This window comes from Magnolia sinica, chromosome 19 (genome assembly GCF_029962835.1).
Source record: "Magnolia sinica isolate HGM2019 chromosome 19, MsV1, whole genome shotgun sequence".
Classification (NCBI taxonomy): domain Eukaryota; kingdom Viridiplantae; phylum Streptophyta; class Magnoliopsida; order Magnoliales; family Magnoliaceae; genus Magnolia; species Magnolia sinica.
This window is the reverse complement of record NC_080591.1, coordinates 45757856-45778397: the sequence shown is the minus strand read 5'-3', so window position 1 is coordinate 45778397 and position 20542 is coordinate 45757856. Positions and strand designations below refer to the sequence as shown.

General features: G+C 40.7%; 1 protein-coding gene across 1 annotated transcript in view; it reads right to left on the bottom strand.

Annotated features, from left to right (window-relative positions):
• Nucleotides 1-20542, bottom strand: part of LOC131235214 (uncharacterized) — a 73194-nt gene that overhangs the window by 12928 nt on the left and 39724 nt on the right. Inside the window, exons 7-8 of the mRNA XM_058232359.1 lie at nucleotides 19210-19485; nucleotides 18940-19139 (exon numbers count right to left, since the gene is read on the bottom strand). Of these exons, the coding sequence (XP_058088342.1) occupies nucleotides 18940-19139; nucleotides 19210-19485 (476 nt within the window). The remainder of the gene's footprint in view (nucleotides 1-18939; nucleotides 19140-19209; nucleotides 19486-20542) is intronic.

Below are 20542 nucleotides of genomic sequence, written 5' to 3'. Positions count from 1 at the left end.
TTGGGCTACTGTGGAGCAAAAGAAAGAGAGGTTGAGAGAACCCCCAATAGTTCAATGGGGAGAAATGAAAGAAACACTTAAGGAAAAATACCTCCCTTTCTCTTATCACTTGAGGTTGGTTGAGGAATCGAAGTCCAAGTCTAAGCCTCTCCATATTATAAATACCAAAGACTTTGAGCGAAAGACTAAGTCGGACTCGATAGTATACGCCCTTGTGGTTAGGGACAGTGCACCAGAGGCTAGTACCGAGTTACCCAATGAGGTCATTCCGGTAGTGGATGAGTTTCATAATGTTTTTCTCGATGATCTACCAGATGAGCTTCCACCTATGAGGGATATACAGTATGCCATTGATTTAGTCCCTGAGGTGACTCTACCAAACCTGTTTGAGGTGGTTAATAGGAGTCTGAGAAATTTGCTCGGGCATTTAGTAGGGGAGCACACCAGGACGTGGGACACTGCACTACCTATCACCGATTTTGCATTTAATATTTCTGTTAATAGATCCATAGGTTTAAGTCCTTTTGAAGTCATTACTGGTTATAAACATAGGAAGCCTATTGATCTTGTCCCTATGTCCCTGTCACCTAGGCCATCAGAGTCTGCAAAGTCCTTTGCACATCACATTCATTACATCAAGAAATCAGGCGAAAGATTAATAGTAATGAACATTACAAAATTTCTGCTGACCAACATAAACGATTCAAGGAATTCAATGTAGGGGACTGTGATGGTCCGCATCAGGCCAGAGCGGTACCCTCAAAGAGCTGTTCGTAAATTATACACGCGTAGCGCTAGACCATTCAAATTTATAAAACGAAACGGTCTCAATGCGTATGTGGTAAATCTTCCACCTTCCATGCGACTTAGTTCCACATTCAATGTGGAGGCTCTAGTTGCATTTCAAGGGACCATTGATACATTGTTCAGCCTGTCACCTAACCATCCTGATTCCCCAGACCTTTTCCTTGATCTATGGCCCCCTCCCGACCCATCTACCAAACCTCTACCTCCAATAACTACCCTGCACACCCAGAGAGGAGATAGAGGATATTCTAGACCATCAAATAATATCAACGTCAAACGGCGGATTTCTAAAGTTCCTGGTCAAGTGGAAATCACACCCACCTTCAGACAATATGTGACTCACTGAGGAGGAGGTTCAGAGACTTGATCCTGACATCTTGGAGTGGTTCAGGAGTTTTGTTTCACCAGTGGCGAAATCTTTGTAGCCGGAGAGAGTTAATGGGGACATCTAGCGCACACGCACGCCCCCCTTACGCACTTATGCAAGGAGGACCCCACCTTCGATCTGAATCGATGACGACATCCATGGAAGGCCTCCTAGTTAGAGGACTGTGTTTTGGTTCCTTGGGGTGGACTCGATCATCGTGTGGATCCTATCATTGGATCTCATGATCATGACCCACTACCCTAGGTGACCTAGGACTTTGAGTTTTGTTTATTATGTCAATAGGAACATCATGAATGGTTTAAATTGCATTGAATAATTGTTATTTTTTATTACTTTGTTTTTAAGTAATAGTATGTGCACATGGCGCGACTTTTGGGGTATAGGTTTTTCTTATAAATAGGCAACCCCTTGTAGGGTTTTTTTTAATTGAAGATGATTAATAAAATTCTGTGTTTTCCTGCTTCTCTAATTCTCTGAGTTGTGGAAACCTAATTGGGTGAGAAACCCTCCCTTCTTCGAAAGGCTAACTACCGTAATGCGAAGCCACACCCATCCCAAATCGCCGCCATCTCCTACCCTCCATATTCCTCATCTCCTATACTCATCCCCTCATCAAATCCACCCACGTTTGCAGATAATCTTTCCCCTACAGCAGATTTCCAGAATCTAGCCCTGTAGGAGGGCTAAAACTTCGACGAAGCACCGTGTTCAAATCGATCATCCGTTTGGCCTGAAATTTGGAGGGAAGGTGGCCCATCCCTGGCCGACCAGGCCCTAGCTGGCTGATTCTAGATTCGTGGGCCGCACACACGTGTGGGCCGCCATCCACGCAAGTGCGTCAGGTTGGTTTGCTATCCACACGTGCGGGCTGATCACAGGTTCTCTCTCGTCTCTATTTCACTTCTCTATCGCCTTGTTTCCATAACCCTAACCCTAGATCATCTCAAATCCCCAAGTTCTATTCCACTTTTGAAACCCTAAGTTTTCCCAAATTGAACCTGTGAATCCCTTGGATTAGAGAAATATTTCTGTGCATGTGTGGATGAATTTACTCTCCTTTGAGCATTGTCTGGTCTATAATTCTAATTGATCTAGCCCCAGCATGTGTAGGCCTGGATCCGCATAGATTCCCCTTGTTGAGTGCTTGATGTTATATGGGATGTGGAATTGATGCAGGACATGAAAATTAAATATGATATGCGAGATTTTAGGCTTAAGATCACGTTAGTTCAGAAACAATTACACAAATTCCATATCCCACATGAAAGTCCAAACATTTAATTAAGGGGAATCTATGCGGGTCCAGGCCTACACATGATAGGGTTGGATCAATAAAAATTAAGAACCAAACGATACTCAAAGATAAGAAATAATCATCCACACATGCATAATAATCAATCCCTAATCCAAGGGATTCACCAATTTCAAATCGAGGAACCATTGGGTAAGAAAAGGGGCATAAAATTGGAGATTTGAGTAATTTAGGGTTAGGTTTAGGGATTTTGGATGAAGGCAAAGTGAAAGAGAGGAGAGAGATGAACCAGAGAAGTACTGCACGCGTGGACAACAACAATGGCCCAGACGCACAAGCGTGTGATTTCGGCTGCATGTGTGTGGGGCTCACTATTCAGAAAAAGGCCACCTTGACCCTAATCGGCCAGGGATGGACTTCAAAACTCCCAAATCTCAGCTCAATCCAATATACGGTTTGTGCGTGGTGCTCCGCCGAAGTTTCAGCCCTCCTGCAGGGCCAGATTCTGAAATTCTGATGTGGGGAGGAGAATTGCTGCAATAGATGATTGATTCGAAGTATAGATGATGGGGTGAGATGAGAAGAAGGGATGGTAGAAGATGGGTAGTAGAGATGGTGATGGATGGGGGCGAATCGGGATAGATGTTGCTTCACACCACAGTAGTTAACCCTTCGATGAAGGGAGGGCTTCGCACCCAATTAGGCTTCACAACTCAGATAGTAGGAAAACGCAAAATTTTTATTAATCTTTAATGAATCAAAAGAACTACAAGGGGTGCTTATTTATAGGAAAACCTTATACCCCAAAACTCGCGCCATGTGCACAACCTATTACTTGGCGATGAAGTAAACCAAAATAAAAACTAATCAAAGAAATCTAAAGCGTCCATGATGTTCTAAATAACATTAGTAAGCAAAACCTAAAATATGAAATCAATCTGATTAGTGGGCCACGATCATGAGATTTCATGATTGGCTTTTCTTGACTAATGGGCCCACTCTTTTAAATCAAAACTTCATTTTCTAGGTAGGAGGCCCTCCCTGGACTTCGTCATCGATCCATATCAACGGTGGGGCCCTCCTGGCGTACATGCGTAGGGGGGCAAAGTGAGTGCGCGTGTGCACGTGATGTCCCCATCAATTCTCCCCGGCTGTAAAGATTTCGCCACTTGCGAAATAAAACTCCTGAACCACTCCAGGATGTCAGGATCAAGTCTCTGAAGCTCCTCCTTAGTGAGCCACGTGCTGTCTGAAGCTGGGCATGACTTCCATTTAACCAGGTACTTCTGAAACCCGCCGTCCAACGTTGAAACTATCCAATGGTCCAGAATATCCTCTATTTCCTCTCTAGGTGTGGGAAAGGTAGGTATGTGAGGTAGAGGCTGAGAAAATGGGTCGGGAAGGGTAGGCATGGGACGTAGTAGCTGGGAAGATAGGTCAGGACAGCTAGATATGGGAGGTAGAGGCTGGAAAAATGAGTTTGGACAGGTAGGTATGGGAGGTAGAGGTTGGAAAAATGGGTCGGGAGGGGGCCATGGATCAATGGAAAGGTTTGATGAATCAGGATGGTTAGGCGAAAGGCTGGACAATGTATAAATGGCCCCTTGAAATGCAACTAGATCTTCCACATTGAATGTGGAACTAATTCCCATGGAGAGTGGAAGGTTTTCCACATACGCATTGAGACCGTTTCGTTTTATAATTTTGACGGGTCCAGCGCTATGCGCGTGTAACTTACGAACGGCCTCCGGAGGATACCGCTCGGACCTGATGCGAACCATCACAGAGTCCCCAATATTGAATTCTTTGAAACGTTCATGCTGGTCTGTAGAAAATTTGTAATGTTCAATACTAGTAGTGATCTTCTGCCTAATTTTTTGATGCCATGAATGAATGTGATTGCAAAAGACTCTGCAGGTTCTAACGGCCTATGGGACAGTGACATAGGGACAAAATCAATAGGTTTTTCAGGTTTATAACCAGTAACGACTTCATACGGACTAAGACCTGTGGACCTATCGACAGAACTATTAAATGCAAACTCGGATGTAGGTATAACGGTGTCCCATGTTCTGGTGTGCTCTATATCCCTCCTAGGGGGAGAGTCATCCGGTAGATCTTCAGAAAAGACATCATGAAACTCATCTACTACTGGAATGGCCTTAGTAGGTAACTCTACACTAGCCTCTGGTGCACTCTCTCTAGCCACGAGGCCGCACACGTTGTACCCCTCAAAATAATGGTCTTGATATCCCTCATGGGGTGGGGGTACGGGTGCACGCCCATGACTAATTCCTTGGCCACCTCCATTCATTAGTCTATCCTCCTGGCCACCTACCTGAGATTGGCCATCTTCCCTAATGGTGGAGTTTGTCCTGAAGGAGGCCTCTATTTGGTCAAGGCGTTGATCTATGTCTTGTTCCAAGCGCTTACCCCAAGACTCGATCTGCTGGGACAGCTTGTTTAGTGACTCTAACAGTTGCTCCATGTTTAGTGTAGGGTGCTAGCCAAAACCATGACTCGTACGTGTGGGCGTTCAACTTGCAACTCCACCTAAGAACTATCTACAACGACTATATGGGACTAAATGATCCTATGAGACTCTATATGAGGGAAACTACGTAGTGCTACTAAAATCCAGCAATATAGTTGTCAAAATAAAGGAATAACAGAAAGTTTCAGCAATGTAAATTGCTAACTTCCTGCTAACAGAAATTTCAACAACTAATATTAGGGACGATGGACTCCTAAAAGTTACATATGATGAACTGAATGCATGATGGACTCAAACAAACTAACCCTAAACATGTAATGTATTCCCCTATAAGAACCCTAAGCTCTGATACCAAATTTGATGCAGGGCATGAAAATTAAGTATGATATGCGAGATTTCAGGCTTAAGATCATGTTAGTTCAGAAACGATTACACAAATTTCATATCTCACATGAAAGTCCAAACATTCAATTAAGGGGAATCTATGCAGGTCCAGGCCTACACATGATAGGGCTGGATCAATAAAAATTATGAACCAAACGATACTCAAAGATAAGAAATAATCATCCACACATGCATAATAATCAGTCCCTAATCCAAGGGATTCACCAATTTCAAATCAAGGAACCCTAGGGTAAGAAAAGGGGCATAAAATTGGAGATTCGAGTAATTTAGGGTTAGGTTTAGGGATTTTGGGTGAAAGCAGAGTGAAAGAGAGGAGAGAGACGAACGACAGAAGTACCGCACGCATGGACAACAACAATGGCCTAGACGCACATGCGTGTGATTTCGGCCGCACGTGTGGGGCCCACTATTCAGAAAAAGGCCACCTTGACCCTGGTCGGCCAGGGATGGACTCCAAAACTCCCAAATCTCAGCTCGATCCGATATACGGTTTGTGCGTGGTGCTCCGCCAAAGTTTCAGTCCTCCTGTAAGGCCAGATTCTGAAATTCTGATGTGGAGAGGAGAATTGTTGCAATAGATGATTGATTCGAAGTGTAGATTATGGGGTGAGATGAAAAGAAGGGATGGTAGAAGATGGGCAGTAGAGATGGTGATGGATGGGGGCGAATCGGGATAGATGTAGCTTCACACCACGGTAGTTAACCCTTCGATGGAGGGCTTCGCATCCAATTAGGCTTCACAATTTAGAGAGTAAGAAAACGCAAAATTTTTATTAATCTTAAATGAATCAAAAGAACTACAAGGGGTGCCTATTTATAGGAAAACCTTATATCCCAAAACTCGCGCCATGTGCGCAACCTATTACTTGGCGATGAAGTAAACCAAAATAAAAACTAATCAAAAAAATCTAAAGCGTCCATGATATTCTAAATAACATTAATAAGCAAAACCTAAAATATGAAATCAATCTGACTAGTGGGCCATGATCATGAGATCCCATGATGGGCTTTTCTTGACTAACGGGCTCACTCTTTTGAATCAAAACTTCGTCTTCTATGTAGGAGGCCCTCCCTGGACGTCATCATCGATCCAGATCGACGATGGGGAACTCCTGGCGTACGTGCGTAGGGGGGGCGGCGTGAGTGCGCGTGATGTCCCCATTAGGAATTTTGTGTGGTTGTTTCTGAACTGGTATGATCTAAAGCCTGGAATCTCGCATATCATATTTAAATTTTCATGTCCTGCATCAGGTTATCGATAGTGGGGATGATGAGGACCATGAGAGTGAAGGGATTTGCTGAGCAAACTAAAAAGCGAACACATAGAGAACCTTCCTCGAGCAATTCACAATCTAAACCATCAAATCTGAATCTTAAAGAGGGCTTGATGTAACCTAACAAACTCACCAATTTCCTCATCCATCATATTCCTCTGACAAGGAGTCGGAACAATAGAGTCGTCGCAATACAAGAAACAACCAACAATAGAAATGAAGCGATCAAGAGCTAGGTGAGTCACTCTAGGAAAAAGATCTTAAAATGCCTTATCACCACACTAGTATCCACCCAAAACCAAATACGATGACCATCACCAGAAAAAGCAATTTACCTTCACACCAGATGTTCAGTTGCCATAATCGCTTTCCAAATACTAAAAGCTCTATAGAGAAGAGAACTTCTAACAAACCACTTACCGGTATGCACACCATGCTTGCAATAATAAGTTCCCTCCGAAGCCTCCCCACCTCGGATCCAAATCTCCAAATCCATTTTCCAAGCAAAGCTAGATTTGTAACACACAAACTTTTAAGATCACCACCACTCAACTCAATAGGCTCGCACACCTCCTCCCATCTAAGATGGGACTTCCTTACATCCATAACACCTATATATATATAGTCATAGAGTCAGCAAAGACAACTTAACCAATTCTCCGTAGAAAGTTCATTTTAGTAGCGAGGTAAATTATTGCATTTAATTCTTTTCAAAGTTCTTGTCACACATGCCATCAACAAACTATCGTTTTTCAAGATGCGAAGGATATGTTTGGGTGTGAAGCTGCGAGAGAGTTGAAGAAGAGGATGATGCCATGTGAGTTGTTGCATGCAAGATTCTAGTTAAAAATTAGCTTTCATATTTTAAATTACATATGAACTAATAGATGGATGATCAATTTGCAAAAGAATAGTGAGCCATGTGTGGGAGTGAATGCAAGACCTTATAGTGATTAGCTATCCGCATACTCGTACGAACAATGTCATTATCACTCTACGAGTAACATTCATACAAACAAGTGGAACAAGCTGGGTTACGAGAGGCTCTAGAAGCTAACATTCTATCACCAAGCTTCAAGAGGCTGCAACAAGCAAAAGGTGCAAGAAGAGCTAAAGAGGACCTGCTAGATCTCATGATGATCAGTCATAACACATTTTATGAAGGGATACAAATGACGTGCGTTATGAGTGGGTTAAGTTAGATCTGGATCAAGTAGATGACAAATCGGATTTGAGGATAGAAGAGGAGGCAACATCATAGGGCATTGGCGTTGATTCGGTTGTAGATGAGATAAAATCTGCCCTTGAAGCTTTTAACCCATTGCCAAGGGGTTTCGAAGGCAAACAAGCATGAGGATCTCATGGGATACAAAGTGGCACACTCTCTTCAACAGCAGTAGCAACACAAGAGCGACAGAGGTGGCTACAATGGGGGTGATGGTTATGATGGCAATGGCAATAGGGTGATCACAACGATGATGTCCGTAGCAAGAGTCAAATTCGGAGGCCTCTTAGCATGTTCAATGGGGAGATAAATTGAGTGTGCCACCCAGGACGAAGACCATGGTTCTCATCTTGTCCCAATACAAGCTTCTCAATTAAAAATAAGTGTGATCATCGTAATAAGAAACAGCTCAGTGGTGCCGAGTATTTATCACAGAAATGGGGTCCATGGATGTTAGTGGTGGGTAGGGAAGCTCTAGTTTTGCACCACAGTATGGATATGGATTATATGGTTATGGACCTCATGCATATGCAACTCTAGCGGTTACGTTACACAAATGCAATATTCACCTATAGATATAGGGCATGAGTATGCGTATGTGTACGAGCGAAGATATCTAAGGTACAACTATGAGTAGATGCATCCAGGAATTGAATATATACTCATAGCTAGTATCTAGCGCTCCAAATCCCCATCAGCTACAGACAATAACAATTACGCAACACCCTTAGATGGGCATGTTGATCCAATTTGGAGATGATGAGCATTAGCAATTCCTGAGAGTATCTTAATTGGTACCATTCTACTATGACCTAGACACAACATTGCCGATTCATGAAGCCATACTATGACCACCCCCGTAGAGATGAAGATGATGACTTTGAGCTGCCGCATAACTATATGTGGGTCTTAGGCACAACTGCACAGATTTAACGAGGGCACATGTATATTTTTACTTCTTTTTTGGCTTATGAATGTATTGGTTGTGTTGTTATACATGTCTTCTATGATTTATAAATGATATGAACTAATTTTGGATATAATTTTGTCACTTCTATTAGGCAGCATAGTTTATGACCTTGTACACGTTGGAACATTGTTATTATTGGCATTTTATGTTTAGAAGAGACCTTTTTGCAAAGAGGGTCCTATTTCTAAATATATCATTTATAGCTTGTTATGGGGTAAGTAGTTGTAAAAACCCTACATATATAAAAAAATAATAATAATAATAATAATAAGAACAAGGAGAGGGTAATGTTTTTTTTCCTCTCTCTCAAACTTCTTTCTACGAGTTCTCTCACCCATTTCCCCTTTGGCATGCAAGACCGGGACGTGTGTCTGCTAAAACTTTACACTTGTTTGTTCTACATTTTAATAAGTTGGAAGATGTGTCTTTCAAATGTGAAATGTGTTAGTTTAGTAAGCATGTTAGATCCTCATTTCCTATTGTTGACCATCGTGCTACTAAAAGATTTGCTTTAACACATTCTGATGTTTGGGGTCCTAGTCCTATTAAGTCTCTTGATGGATTTTATTACTTTGTCACTTCCAATTATGATTTTTCTCGTGTTACTTGGGTGTATTTGATGAAAAGGCGTGCTGAATTATTTCACTTGTTGCAATCATTCCATCAAATGATCTAGACTCAGTATGAATGTAACATTCAGACCATTCGTTCTTATAATGGTGGTGAGTATATCTCCAAAATCTTTAAATCTTATCTCTAGTAGAATGGCATCCATCACTAACTTTCTTGTGCCTACACTCCACAACAAAATGGAGTGGCAAAACGGAAGAATCGCCATCTCCAAGAAGTTGCTCGCTCACTCTTGATTGGAATGAAGGTTTCTAAATCATATTGATCTACAGCTCTATTGACACCCGACGTCTTGTTACTTAATTAACCACATGCCTACACGCGTTCTAAATGGCAAAATTCTGATTCATACCTTTAAACCTGACTGTCCCTTCTTTGTGGTTCCCCCTAAGGTGTTCGGTTGCACTTTTGTTCACTCACTAAGTCCCTTAAGGGACAAACTTGATCATCGGTCGGTTAAGTGTATATTCATTGGATATTCTCTTCAGTACAAGGGTTATAAGTGTTATGACGCATCTACGAAAAAAAATAAATTTGGTATCCATGAATGTGCCTTTCTTTGAAGACTGGCCATTTTTCTCCTCTTTTTCTGATCCATCGGACAATGTTGATATGCATCACTCTTTGCCCATGCCGACTGTTGATCCTCTCTCCACCTCTTCCTCTTCATTACCCAAGCAGTTCATCACTTGCGTTCACAGACGAACGAGACCACCAGGGCCTCCAGTGGCTTCCACATCCATGGCTCTTCTTCATGTATCAAGTACATCTTCTCACCCTACTTCCATTGCTAGTCCATCTTCACTTGTTGCTTCTTGCACTCATAGTCATCATCCAACCTCACATCCTATTTCTAATTTTCTTTCTTATGAGTCTGTCTCACCTTCATATCGTGGATTCTTGGCTGTAATTTCCCCTTCATCTATTCCTAGATTAGTTCTTGAGACCCTTGCAATTCCTAAATGGAAGCAATGGAGGTAGAAATGGAAACCCTTGGTAAAAATGGCACGTGGGACCTTCTTTCCTTGCCTACTGGTAAGAGTACTGTTGGGTGCAAATGGGTGTTCTCTATTAAATATAGGGTTGATGGTTCCATAGAACGATACAAAGCCCGTCTGGTGGCTAAAGGCTACACACAATATTATGGGTTGATTATAATGAAACGTTCTCTCCTGTGGCGAAATTAAACTATGTCTGTTTAGCAACCAATCTTGACTGGCCTATGTTTCAATTGGATGTTAAGAATGTGTTTCTTCACGAGGATTTGGCAGAAGAGGTTTATATGGATCTTCCTCCTAGATTTCAGCTTAAGGGGGAGATTGGGAAAGTTTTTAAGCTAAAATGGGCTCTTTATGGCCTTAAACAATCTTCGAGAGCTTGGTTTGCTAGGTTTAGTGCCGCTATTCTTTCCTTAGGTTTCAGGCAGCGTCAAGCAGATCATAGTCTTCATCCATACTAGGCAGGAATGCCAAACCATTATACTCATTTATGTGGATGATATTGTTATGATAGGGGATGATTTGGAGTTTGTTGACCATGGCAAACACATGTTGAGCCAGGAGTTTGAGATTAAAGATCTTGGCCCTCTGCGATACTTCTTGGGGATTGAAGTTGCTTGTTCATTTAAAGGCATCTTCATATCCTAGAGAAAATATACCTTTGACCTACTCAATGAAACTGGTAAACTTGGTGCTCGTCCTGCTTCATCTCTGTTTCGACAAGAAACGACTGTATTGGATTTGGGGGATTATCTTATTCAATAATAACAAAGAAAGAATAAGAGAACAATCAACACAAAATATTTTATTCATTCTGAGTTCATTTACATCCACACAACTCCCTTGATTCCAAAATAAAGTAAATACAACTAAGAATACAAGAATCGAGTAAGTTCAAATATCGATTTCGGCAACATTCCAGATTATGATATAATTGTCCGATTGAAGGATCCGTTGTGCGGAAATGATATTTTCCTGACTGATCTTGACTGATCCTGTCAACTTTTGAAGAATCTCGCTTCGTTTGTGCGAACTAAGTCTTTCAAGATGTCTAATGACTGAAATTCATTACCAAAGGGTGATTGTCCGCGCAACACTACCAAAGGTGATTGTCCACACAACAAAGGTGTTGCGCGGTCAATTGATGAACAATACCCACTGGTTGCGCGTCACGCAACAGGTACACTCAGTACCTAGGTATCTCTAAAGTCTCTAAAGTCTTCTTCTTTGCTCTTGAAAATTTCGAATGATCTCCAAATGAAGTGGGCAGAGGGGTATTTATAGCCTCTCGCAAGTGTGAACCCCATTACCCGCGCAATACAACTTCATTGCGCGAGGTAGGCCCCATTGCGCGGTCATTACCGTTGCACGCCACACAATGGATCTTCATCCATTCTTCAATTGCGCACCACGCAACCAACATCGATCAATTCTCTCTTCTTTTCAATTTTCTTCCTTCTCTTTAATTTTTTTATGCTCCAACAATCTCCTATGGATCAGAAGCACTCATTACATGTGTCTAAAGGTGATTGTCTAACAAACCCAAGTATGTACCAGAGATTGGTTGGAAAGCTAATCTACTTGATGATTACAAGACCAGATATTACTTAAGCTATTAGCATTGTAAGCCGGTTTATGCATTCGCCAAGATCATCCCAGCTAGATGTTGTGTATCATATACTGAGATATCTGAAGTCATGCTTAGGACGTGGTATCCTTTATACAAATCATGGAAATGTTAATATTGTTGGATATTCTAATGCTGATTGGGCATGGCTATTGCACCTTTGTTGGAGGCAACCTGGTGACATGGAGAAGTAAAAAACAGTCCGTAGTATCTCGATCCAGTGCAAAAGCAGAGTATCGAGCTATGGCCCATGGGGCGTGTGAACTTCTGTGGCTGAGGTCCATTATGGTGGAGCTTGGTTTCTCTATCACTTCAGCTATTCCTCTCTATTATGACTATTTCGACAAGAAACGAATGTATCGCGATTGGGATAATATGAGGATGTAAACAAACTTCAGAATTAATAAAATACTTGATGTTGATTGTTCTTTCATTCTTTCCTTTGTTATTGTTGAATAAGATATCCCAATCACAATACATTTGTTTCTTATCGAAACAATGACAACCAAGCAGCTATCTACATTGCATCCGATTCAGTTTTCCATAAGAGGACCAAACATATCAAAGTCAAGGTATTCCATATCCGTTATGATACACCCGTAAAGGTCGATACGTATAGGTAACGGCCATGACCGTTATGCAATACGGGGGTGAAAAGGGGTAGTTAGTTTTTTTGAGACCGTATCAGCTGTTATGGTGGCCGTAAAGGCCGTTACAAGGCATAAGACCGTTACTCTCATAACGGTTGAAAAACGATCACTTATTATTATTTTTTAATTTGAATTCAATTCTCCTCTTTTTCGCTTTTCTCATTCCAAAAACTCTCTTATATCATTTTACAATAGATTTCGACCACTCTTACTATAGATGTTGAGATTAAAATTATAGATTGAAGTGATTTGAGCGAATAGAATCTCCGAGGGCCTTTTTTCAAAAAATTGAAAAAGTAGTATTTATGTTTTTTATGATTTCTAGTTCTAATACTTGATTGTGAAGTGTAAACATTAGAGACATAATCATATTAAACAATTCATTAGACAACCCGATACAACACTCTCACACAAGAGTGGACTATTACACTACCATAAACATGTTCAAAACAAAAAAATGAATATATATTTGAATTATTTACATTATTCTTGATTTTCTAGATAATTTTTTAGAATTTTTCAGGCAAAAGAAAATTTTCAACTGTTACAGGAGTAGTAACGGTCGTTACACCCCCGTATCGGCCGTTATGGCCGATACTCGTATCGGTAATGGTGGTGACCACTATGGCCACCATTACCGATACAGAATACCTTGATCGAGGTTGACATACATTTCATTTGAGAAAAGGTATATTCTAAATTGTTGGCTACTCCATTTGTTAAATCAACAGAACCATTAGCTGATATATTTACAAAGGCGCTTAGCTCTCCCATGTTGCAAGAGATCTCTGGCAAGTTGGGTATGACAAATATTCATACACCAACTTGAGGGGGAGTGTTGGAAAAATATTATTATTGGTGTTTTCTATTTAGAAGGGACTTTTCTGTCAATAGGTGTAATAACCCGTACTTTTCAGTACTCTGGTGTTACCATGAATACCTAGCTTATTGAATTGTTCACCTCAACCTGAATCCACCCGCTCAGGGGTTTAATCATCCAAACTAATTATTAGATTTCACAGAGAAACTTTAAACAACTTTTAAAACCGTTGATAATCGATTTAGAAGTAGTCTGATCATCACATTGACAATAATCAACAATAGAATTCAAACTACATTATGGCCCACCTAGGCCATGGATTTGCCTCATCCTTTTGGCTTGGGGTACTAATTTGAGCTGATGAAACGAATGAACGGAGTGGATTTGTCAAATACATCACGGTGGACCCCACATTAGTGTGTGCACAAAGTGTGCGTGCACCGAACGCCAAGACCCAGTCAAACCGCGTTTGACCCAAGCTTGCCCATAAAAGAGAGGATTTCCCTCTTTCTTCTATTTTCCCACCCAAGCCGATTTAAACGAACAACCATCCACTGTCTCTGATTGTGGCCCACCTCCAACACACATCAGAATGATCTGAACCATCCATCTTATAAACGAGACAAATTTGAACAAACCCCAAGTTCTTCCACACATTGGCACACGTGCGCACGCACGATCCTTGGCATGATTAGTTGTGCGTGCGACCATTTTTTGAGGAACGAAAATTCCGTTTTGGGCTGTGACAGGTTGATAATCTAGGAGAGCATTCTCCTACTCTTCCAACCGTTGGATACAACACATCTCCACCCTCTGTTCAAGGGTTTCCAGCTCAGCGAGGGAGGGCAAAAATAATCTTTGTTGTTTCATTGTTGGCATGATCCCAACCATCAATTTGCTTCTTGAAACCTTCTCAGCGCCTCCAAGAAGTCGGATCTAGGGCATCTAGATGCCCTCTGCATCAAATTAGGAGATCTCTCATGAGATCTCACGAGTTCAAAAGATATTGTTTGCAACCACACATCTCATGCATCTTTAAGATGTCGTTGATGTCTGTCCAAACGATGGGTCCCACAATGTTCACTAGCCATATCCACACCGTCCATAAGCATCAGATCATTAGATCAGCCACCCATAGAGAATCTGCCATTATCAAGGAGGTCATCTTCTCCGTTCGTTCGAGAAACCCATCACTAGTTAAGGGGCTCATTTTGTTGATTTAAGCTATCCGTTAGGTGGGTTAGGGTCCCAGAAATTCATCCCCAATGTCTGATAGCCATGGAATCAGAAACCCTAGTTACCATTTCAAACTCGCTCGATTAAGAGCTGTTAGCTCGTAACTAATCCAACAATTAGAAGCATCTAGAGGTAGGTTACCCTATAATAGGCTATATTTTTAGGACAACACATTCCCAAAATAGAAAGTAAAGGAGAGAGAGAGTGAGTTAGCTGGGCAACGCCACACCATTCTGACTCGTCCGAGTTGCTGGGCGAGTTTAACCTGCCTTCAGCATGTGGACGCTCAAAGTATGGTCTAGAGAAGAGAAGACAGAAGAGAGGAGAGAGAGAGAGAGAGAGAGAGAGAGAGAGAGAGAGAGAGACGAGAGAGGGAGTGAATCGAGTCGTGCCACACAGGTTGACTCACTGAGTCAAGTGCATGGGCCTGGGTATCTGGACAGAGTCCAAACTCGGTGAGGAGACCGAGAGAGAGAGAGAGAGAGAGAGAGAGAGAGAGAGAGAGAGAGTAGGAAGAAAATAAAGAAGAAAGAAAATTAGAGGAAGAGAGGGAGTTCAAGAACTCGTGAGTGCCGCACTTTGAGTTCGAGTCGAGTTGTGGGTTGTCTGTTTGAGAAGAGAAGAAGAAGAAGAGAAAGGAGATAGAAAGAAAAGAAGGAAGAAGGAAGAAGAAGGTAGAAAGGAGAAGCAACGAAGAAGGAGAGTCAAGAAAGAGAGCCGTTGAGCTATCGAGTCACCGTCTGAGTCTGGCCTAGTTGCAATTTGAAAGTCTAGTTGAGTCCAGATCCGGTCTGTGCATTTCAACAAAGAAAGAAGGAAGAAGTAGAAGAGGTGAGAGAGAGAGAGAGAGAGAGAGAGAGAGGGCAAGGCTGCTGTGTTCGAGTTATCGCTGAGTTGACTTAGCTGCTTTCTACTGAGTTCAAGGGTGGTTTGGAGATCTGAACTTTGTCTGGCCGCTGTGATTCGCCCATGTATCTCACAGCCATTCCAACTCCCTATTTAAGTTTAATAGACTTGCATGACTAGTGTTTTTGGGACTCGGTAGTTTGCATAGTGACCGAGTTCAATCAAATTGTTCCACCAAATTACTGAGTTGCTGACTCAGTAGTTTGCACATAGACAAGGTCTAATTAGACCTAGTGTGAGTGTGAGTCAATCCAGCAACTCAGTGACTAGGGTGGGACACTGGGTTCTAGCCCTTGTATAATCGAGTCATTGAGTTATTGACTCAGTTGTGGATGTGTGTTTCAAGATTGGGTCTAAATTAACAAAAAGCCAAATTGTTAGTGAGTTGTTCTTCTCTCAAGCTTAATAGACTTGATTGCACCCGGTCAAATCCGGGCAATACTTGGTTTATCATCGCATCAAGTTGCTAAGTCCTGTCAAATGGGATCGATCATTTCTGGTGAGTTGACTTAGGGAGTTCTGTATTGAGTATTATTTATAGAAAGCTAATTGTTAGTAGTTTTCCTTAGTGTTTTGATCTGGTCGTGGATGCATGTGTATCAATCAAATTTGACTCTATCGAGTTGCAGTCACGTGTTATCTAGCAGGTCACACATCTAAGTCGTTTTATCGAGGTGAGGATTCCCCTTTTAAGCTTCCCACTTAAATTCGTTAATGTTGATATAGATGATGTTTTAATTTCTTATCTTTAGAATCTCGAGTTACTTGATTAATCTACTTATCTCACTATACGAATATACTAATTTATTGTGCAATTGACTCTTGAATTGAATGATTAACATGCCGTTTTAATTCTAGTAAGTATGAATGATTTGATTGCTACATGTTATCTCAAGTTGAAAATTGATTAATCAATTAGATGTTTGCCACTTGTGATTACCTAATGATATTTTTGGAGGTCCTTGAACTAGTGGACATTTTTGTTTAATGGATTAAATGGAATTTGTTGTGGAATTACCATCATAAGGATCATTTGTGCCTGTGGCTTTTAGGGATAACCCATTTTTATCGCGTCCTTTAATGGACTATTTGCCTCATGTGGCTTTGATGGAATAATTGCCCTTTTGCAGCTTTGATGGGATATTTGCCCTTTTGTGGCTTTGATGGTTTAATTTGTATAAACTTGCTAATTTCTGGGTCATTATGCGGAGTTCTATATGATTTCTGGGTGAAGTTGAAGTTCACTTGTTGATTTTCTAGTCACCTTGCAGAGTTCGATATGATTTCTGAATGACATTGGAGTTCACGTGTTGATTTTCTATTTATCTTGTGGAGTTCACTTGTATTCTGATTTTTGGGTGAAGCTGAAGTTCACTTATTGATTTTTCTAGCCACCTTACAGAGTTCCATATGATTTTCAAGTGAAGTTAAAGTTCATTTATTGATTTTCTAGTCACCTTGCGGAGTTCCATATGATTTTCGAGTGAAGCTGAAGTTCACTTGTTGATTTTCTAGTCATCTTGCGGAATTCACGTACAATGTGATTTCCGAGTGAAGTAGAAGTTCACATGTTGATTATCTGATTATTTTGATAAGTTTAGTCGCATTGCAATTTCTATCCCATTTTATTTATGGTGGAATTTTATTGGTTGACTATATTCTCTATGTATATGATCATGAGTTAGAATTTCATTGTTGAATATTTCTCTTTTTATGTCTTGCGAACTATACTTGATTATAAATATTGGGTGTGTAATCTTGGAGGGTATTCATCACTGTGATAGCCATTGATGCTATCGAAACATATCAGTTGATGCAGGTGTAGAGCGAGCCGACGTTGTTCACCTAGTTGCTGGAAAGGATCAGGTAATCGGGGAGCTAGACGAGGTCACAGTGGAGTATATTGAGCGTCGTCATTAGTTGAAAGAATTCTATTTCAGATCAATGTACTTTTGGTATTTGGGTTGTATGAGTCCTATATGAGCACTACATATAATTGCTGCTAACTCTGATTGATAGATTTTTGTTATGAATGGACAACTTTCACTCAATGCATGGTTTACTCCACTAGTAATTGTTGCTAACTCTGATTGATGACAAGATTACTTAAATTTAGACTTGAATTTTAAATGTTAACGCTCGAGTTTTTAGGAAACAAGTAGTATACTCAAGTTACGAAAAGTGCCGGTGTGGCAGCGATGAATCATTTGTTTCAAAAGTAACAAGTGGGAAGCAATACCAGTATTGCTAGTCTGAAGCATGATTTGAAGCGGGAGCAACACCCAGTTAGAAGGAACATGAAACTAAGGGTGAAACTTCTTCCTCTCTTTTCTATATATCCAAAGAAAATCTCTTTATAGTATTTCAAGGCAATGAATGATAGTGGCCAGGTATTTGAAAAGGGAAATGTAACATACGAGTATGTTCAATAGCAGAGCATTAATTAAAGTATGAGGCCCACCAAAAAATAAGTATCTACTTGTCCAAGCTGACAGCTTTTTGTTACACTCTCTCAACAACAGCATCCAAAAACCTGTTAGACAGTTTTCCAACACATCGGCAGGCCTAGATAATATTAATGCATCATGGTCAAACTAAATTGCAAAATCTTGAACAAAGTTACAACTTACAACAGCTTCAAGATCTCCTAGAACTTCAGCAATTTTTTTCTTGGACAAATGCCACTATGCAGCTCGCATCATGGTATGAATGGAAAACATGTGTGGTGATCAGGACTGTTGATCTGTCATATTCCATATACCAAAAGCAAGGGACTTGGACTGTGGCAGCCTTCCAACCCCTTCCCCAGCAAAAAAGGAACATTAGCTAATGACAGACGATGCTCCACATTCAACCCGCAATACTCACAATAACTGGATGGCCATGGTTGTCCAATCACTCAATTTTGGCCTATATGCCATCCGAGCTGAATAGAACTTTTATCACGTAAGCTGCACGAAAGCATTTTTCTTCTTCATTTCAGTTTAAAATTGTGTTTGAGTTTTAGTCATGATTGAATCCAATTCTCAATCGGAACACCTAAGTCTGATTCCAAGCTCTCAAACCTGGGGCATGACCGAAGCAAAGGGGCTTCAGACCATCCAGCAAAAATTCTAAATAGTACGAGTACATAGACCTTATCTTTTAATGAATACAATATGGATTTCCATATGCAAAACAATGGTAATTAAGATTATTTTAGCATGTATAGTGCAAAATCAAAATCTCCTTGATCGCACAATCATAATAAAGTGAACCTTTTCTGCCGGAGAGAAGGATAGAAATTGAAGAGTAGGGAATTGATACAGAATAAAGCCAACCTGTGGAACTTCAAGAATGCATTCCAGATAAATAAAAGTTGGTTGCCCAATGAATGGAACGCATCCAACAGAGCTTCCTTAGATAGAACCTGGAGGATACCATCACTTCCAAAATCAACCATTCTGTTTAATTTCTCCTACAGGACAGAAGAAATAATGAGATTAAGTACAAACTACAACATCTAAAAGTCACAAATAGAATATTACCTCCTCCAAGCCACTTTGTGACTCGCTTGTCAACTGTCGGCCTCCTATTCTTGTTTCTGAACCTTCATCATCCGTATTACCCATATCAGACCGCAAATAAGAATCAATCAATTTATCACCCCCAAATGTAGATTTGACATCAGTCAAATCATCTATTGTTTGATCAATGGCTTTGCTAAGCTTTTGCAGTTCTTCAAGAAGTATGTCTCGGGCAGTTGACAATGCTTTAATCAGTGTCATTGCTTTTGAACCCCTGTAAGACCCCTGACCAAATATCTGAGCAATCCAAAGTCAAGACTGACGGGTTATGCAAGATAGACAAGGGAAAGAAACAGCCAAGAAAGAATAGTGGGAACAATGTGAAGTGCACTGACGTCATATTCCCACAAGTTACATTTATCAGGAAGCAGGAACAATTGAATGTATTTAACAGATTTTCAACATTTTCTCTTACTAGATTTTAAATGTCCATATTCTTTTAGCGGTCTAGAAATAACCAATTCATTCAAACTTGAACGGGAGAAAAATAACCGATGCAAGAAAGATCTGGATTCCCAGAAATCTGCCACTTGATGCAATACATGAATGATATATTCATGACATGACAGAAGCATCCAGAAAACAGTTTAGATTACCAGAAAAGCTCAGAACAAGCAAGTAACAGAACAGACTGTCGCGGTCTGAAATTCAGTAACTGCTAAGGAGCCTCACCAAAACCATCTCCAATCATAGTTTGTGTAGAACTGCACCACGTGTCAAAAGAATCATCATCATCAGAAGCAGTGTTGCCTTGTCCCAGCTAGTTGGGATGAGCTTCACAAATATTGTTTCACCAACCAATTCAAAACCAGAATTCTCATCATTGCCTTCGAAGAATTTCAATAACCAGCTGCCTACCGGACAGCAATCCTCCATTACCTGGTCTGTCTACTGGCTGGTGCATTGCCTCAAGCTCATTACACGTAGAAAAATCTCTCTTCTAATTTTTCCAGTTGCAGGTAGAAACAAAAACAAAAATAAATAATTAAAAAAAAATTAAAAAAATAAAATAAAAATCAAATAAAACTTAGTTTTTTTTAACAATCTGGACAGAATATGGCATCTACAAAGGGGTTTGTATATTTCCCCAATCTTCTGAAAAAAGGCCTATAATATCAAACAAATGCCCCCAAGTTTCCCAAATTAAATGCTATTTCCTAAATTAAAACACAACAAACAATAGCTCAAGGACACTCGAACTTCTAAACACTTCGCTCTCAAAGTAAACAAAACTTTCAATACGGAATGAACACTATCAAATCTGACCCTACCAAAATACTTCACACATGTGCTC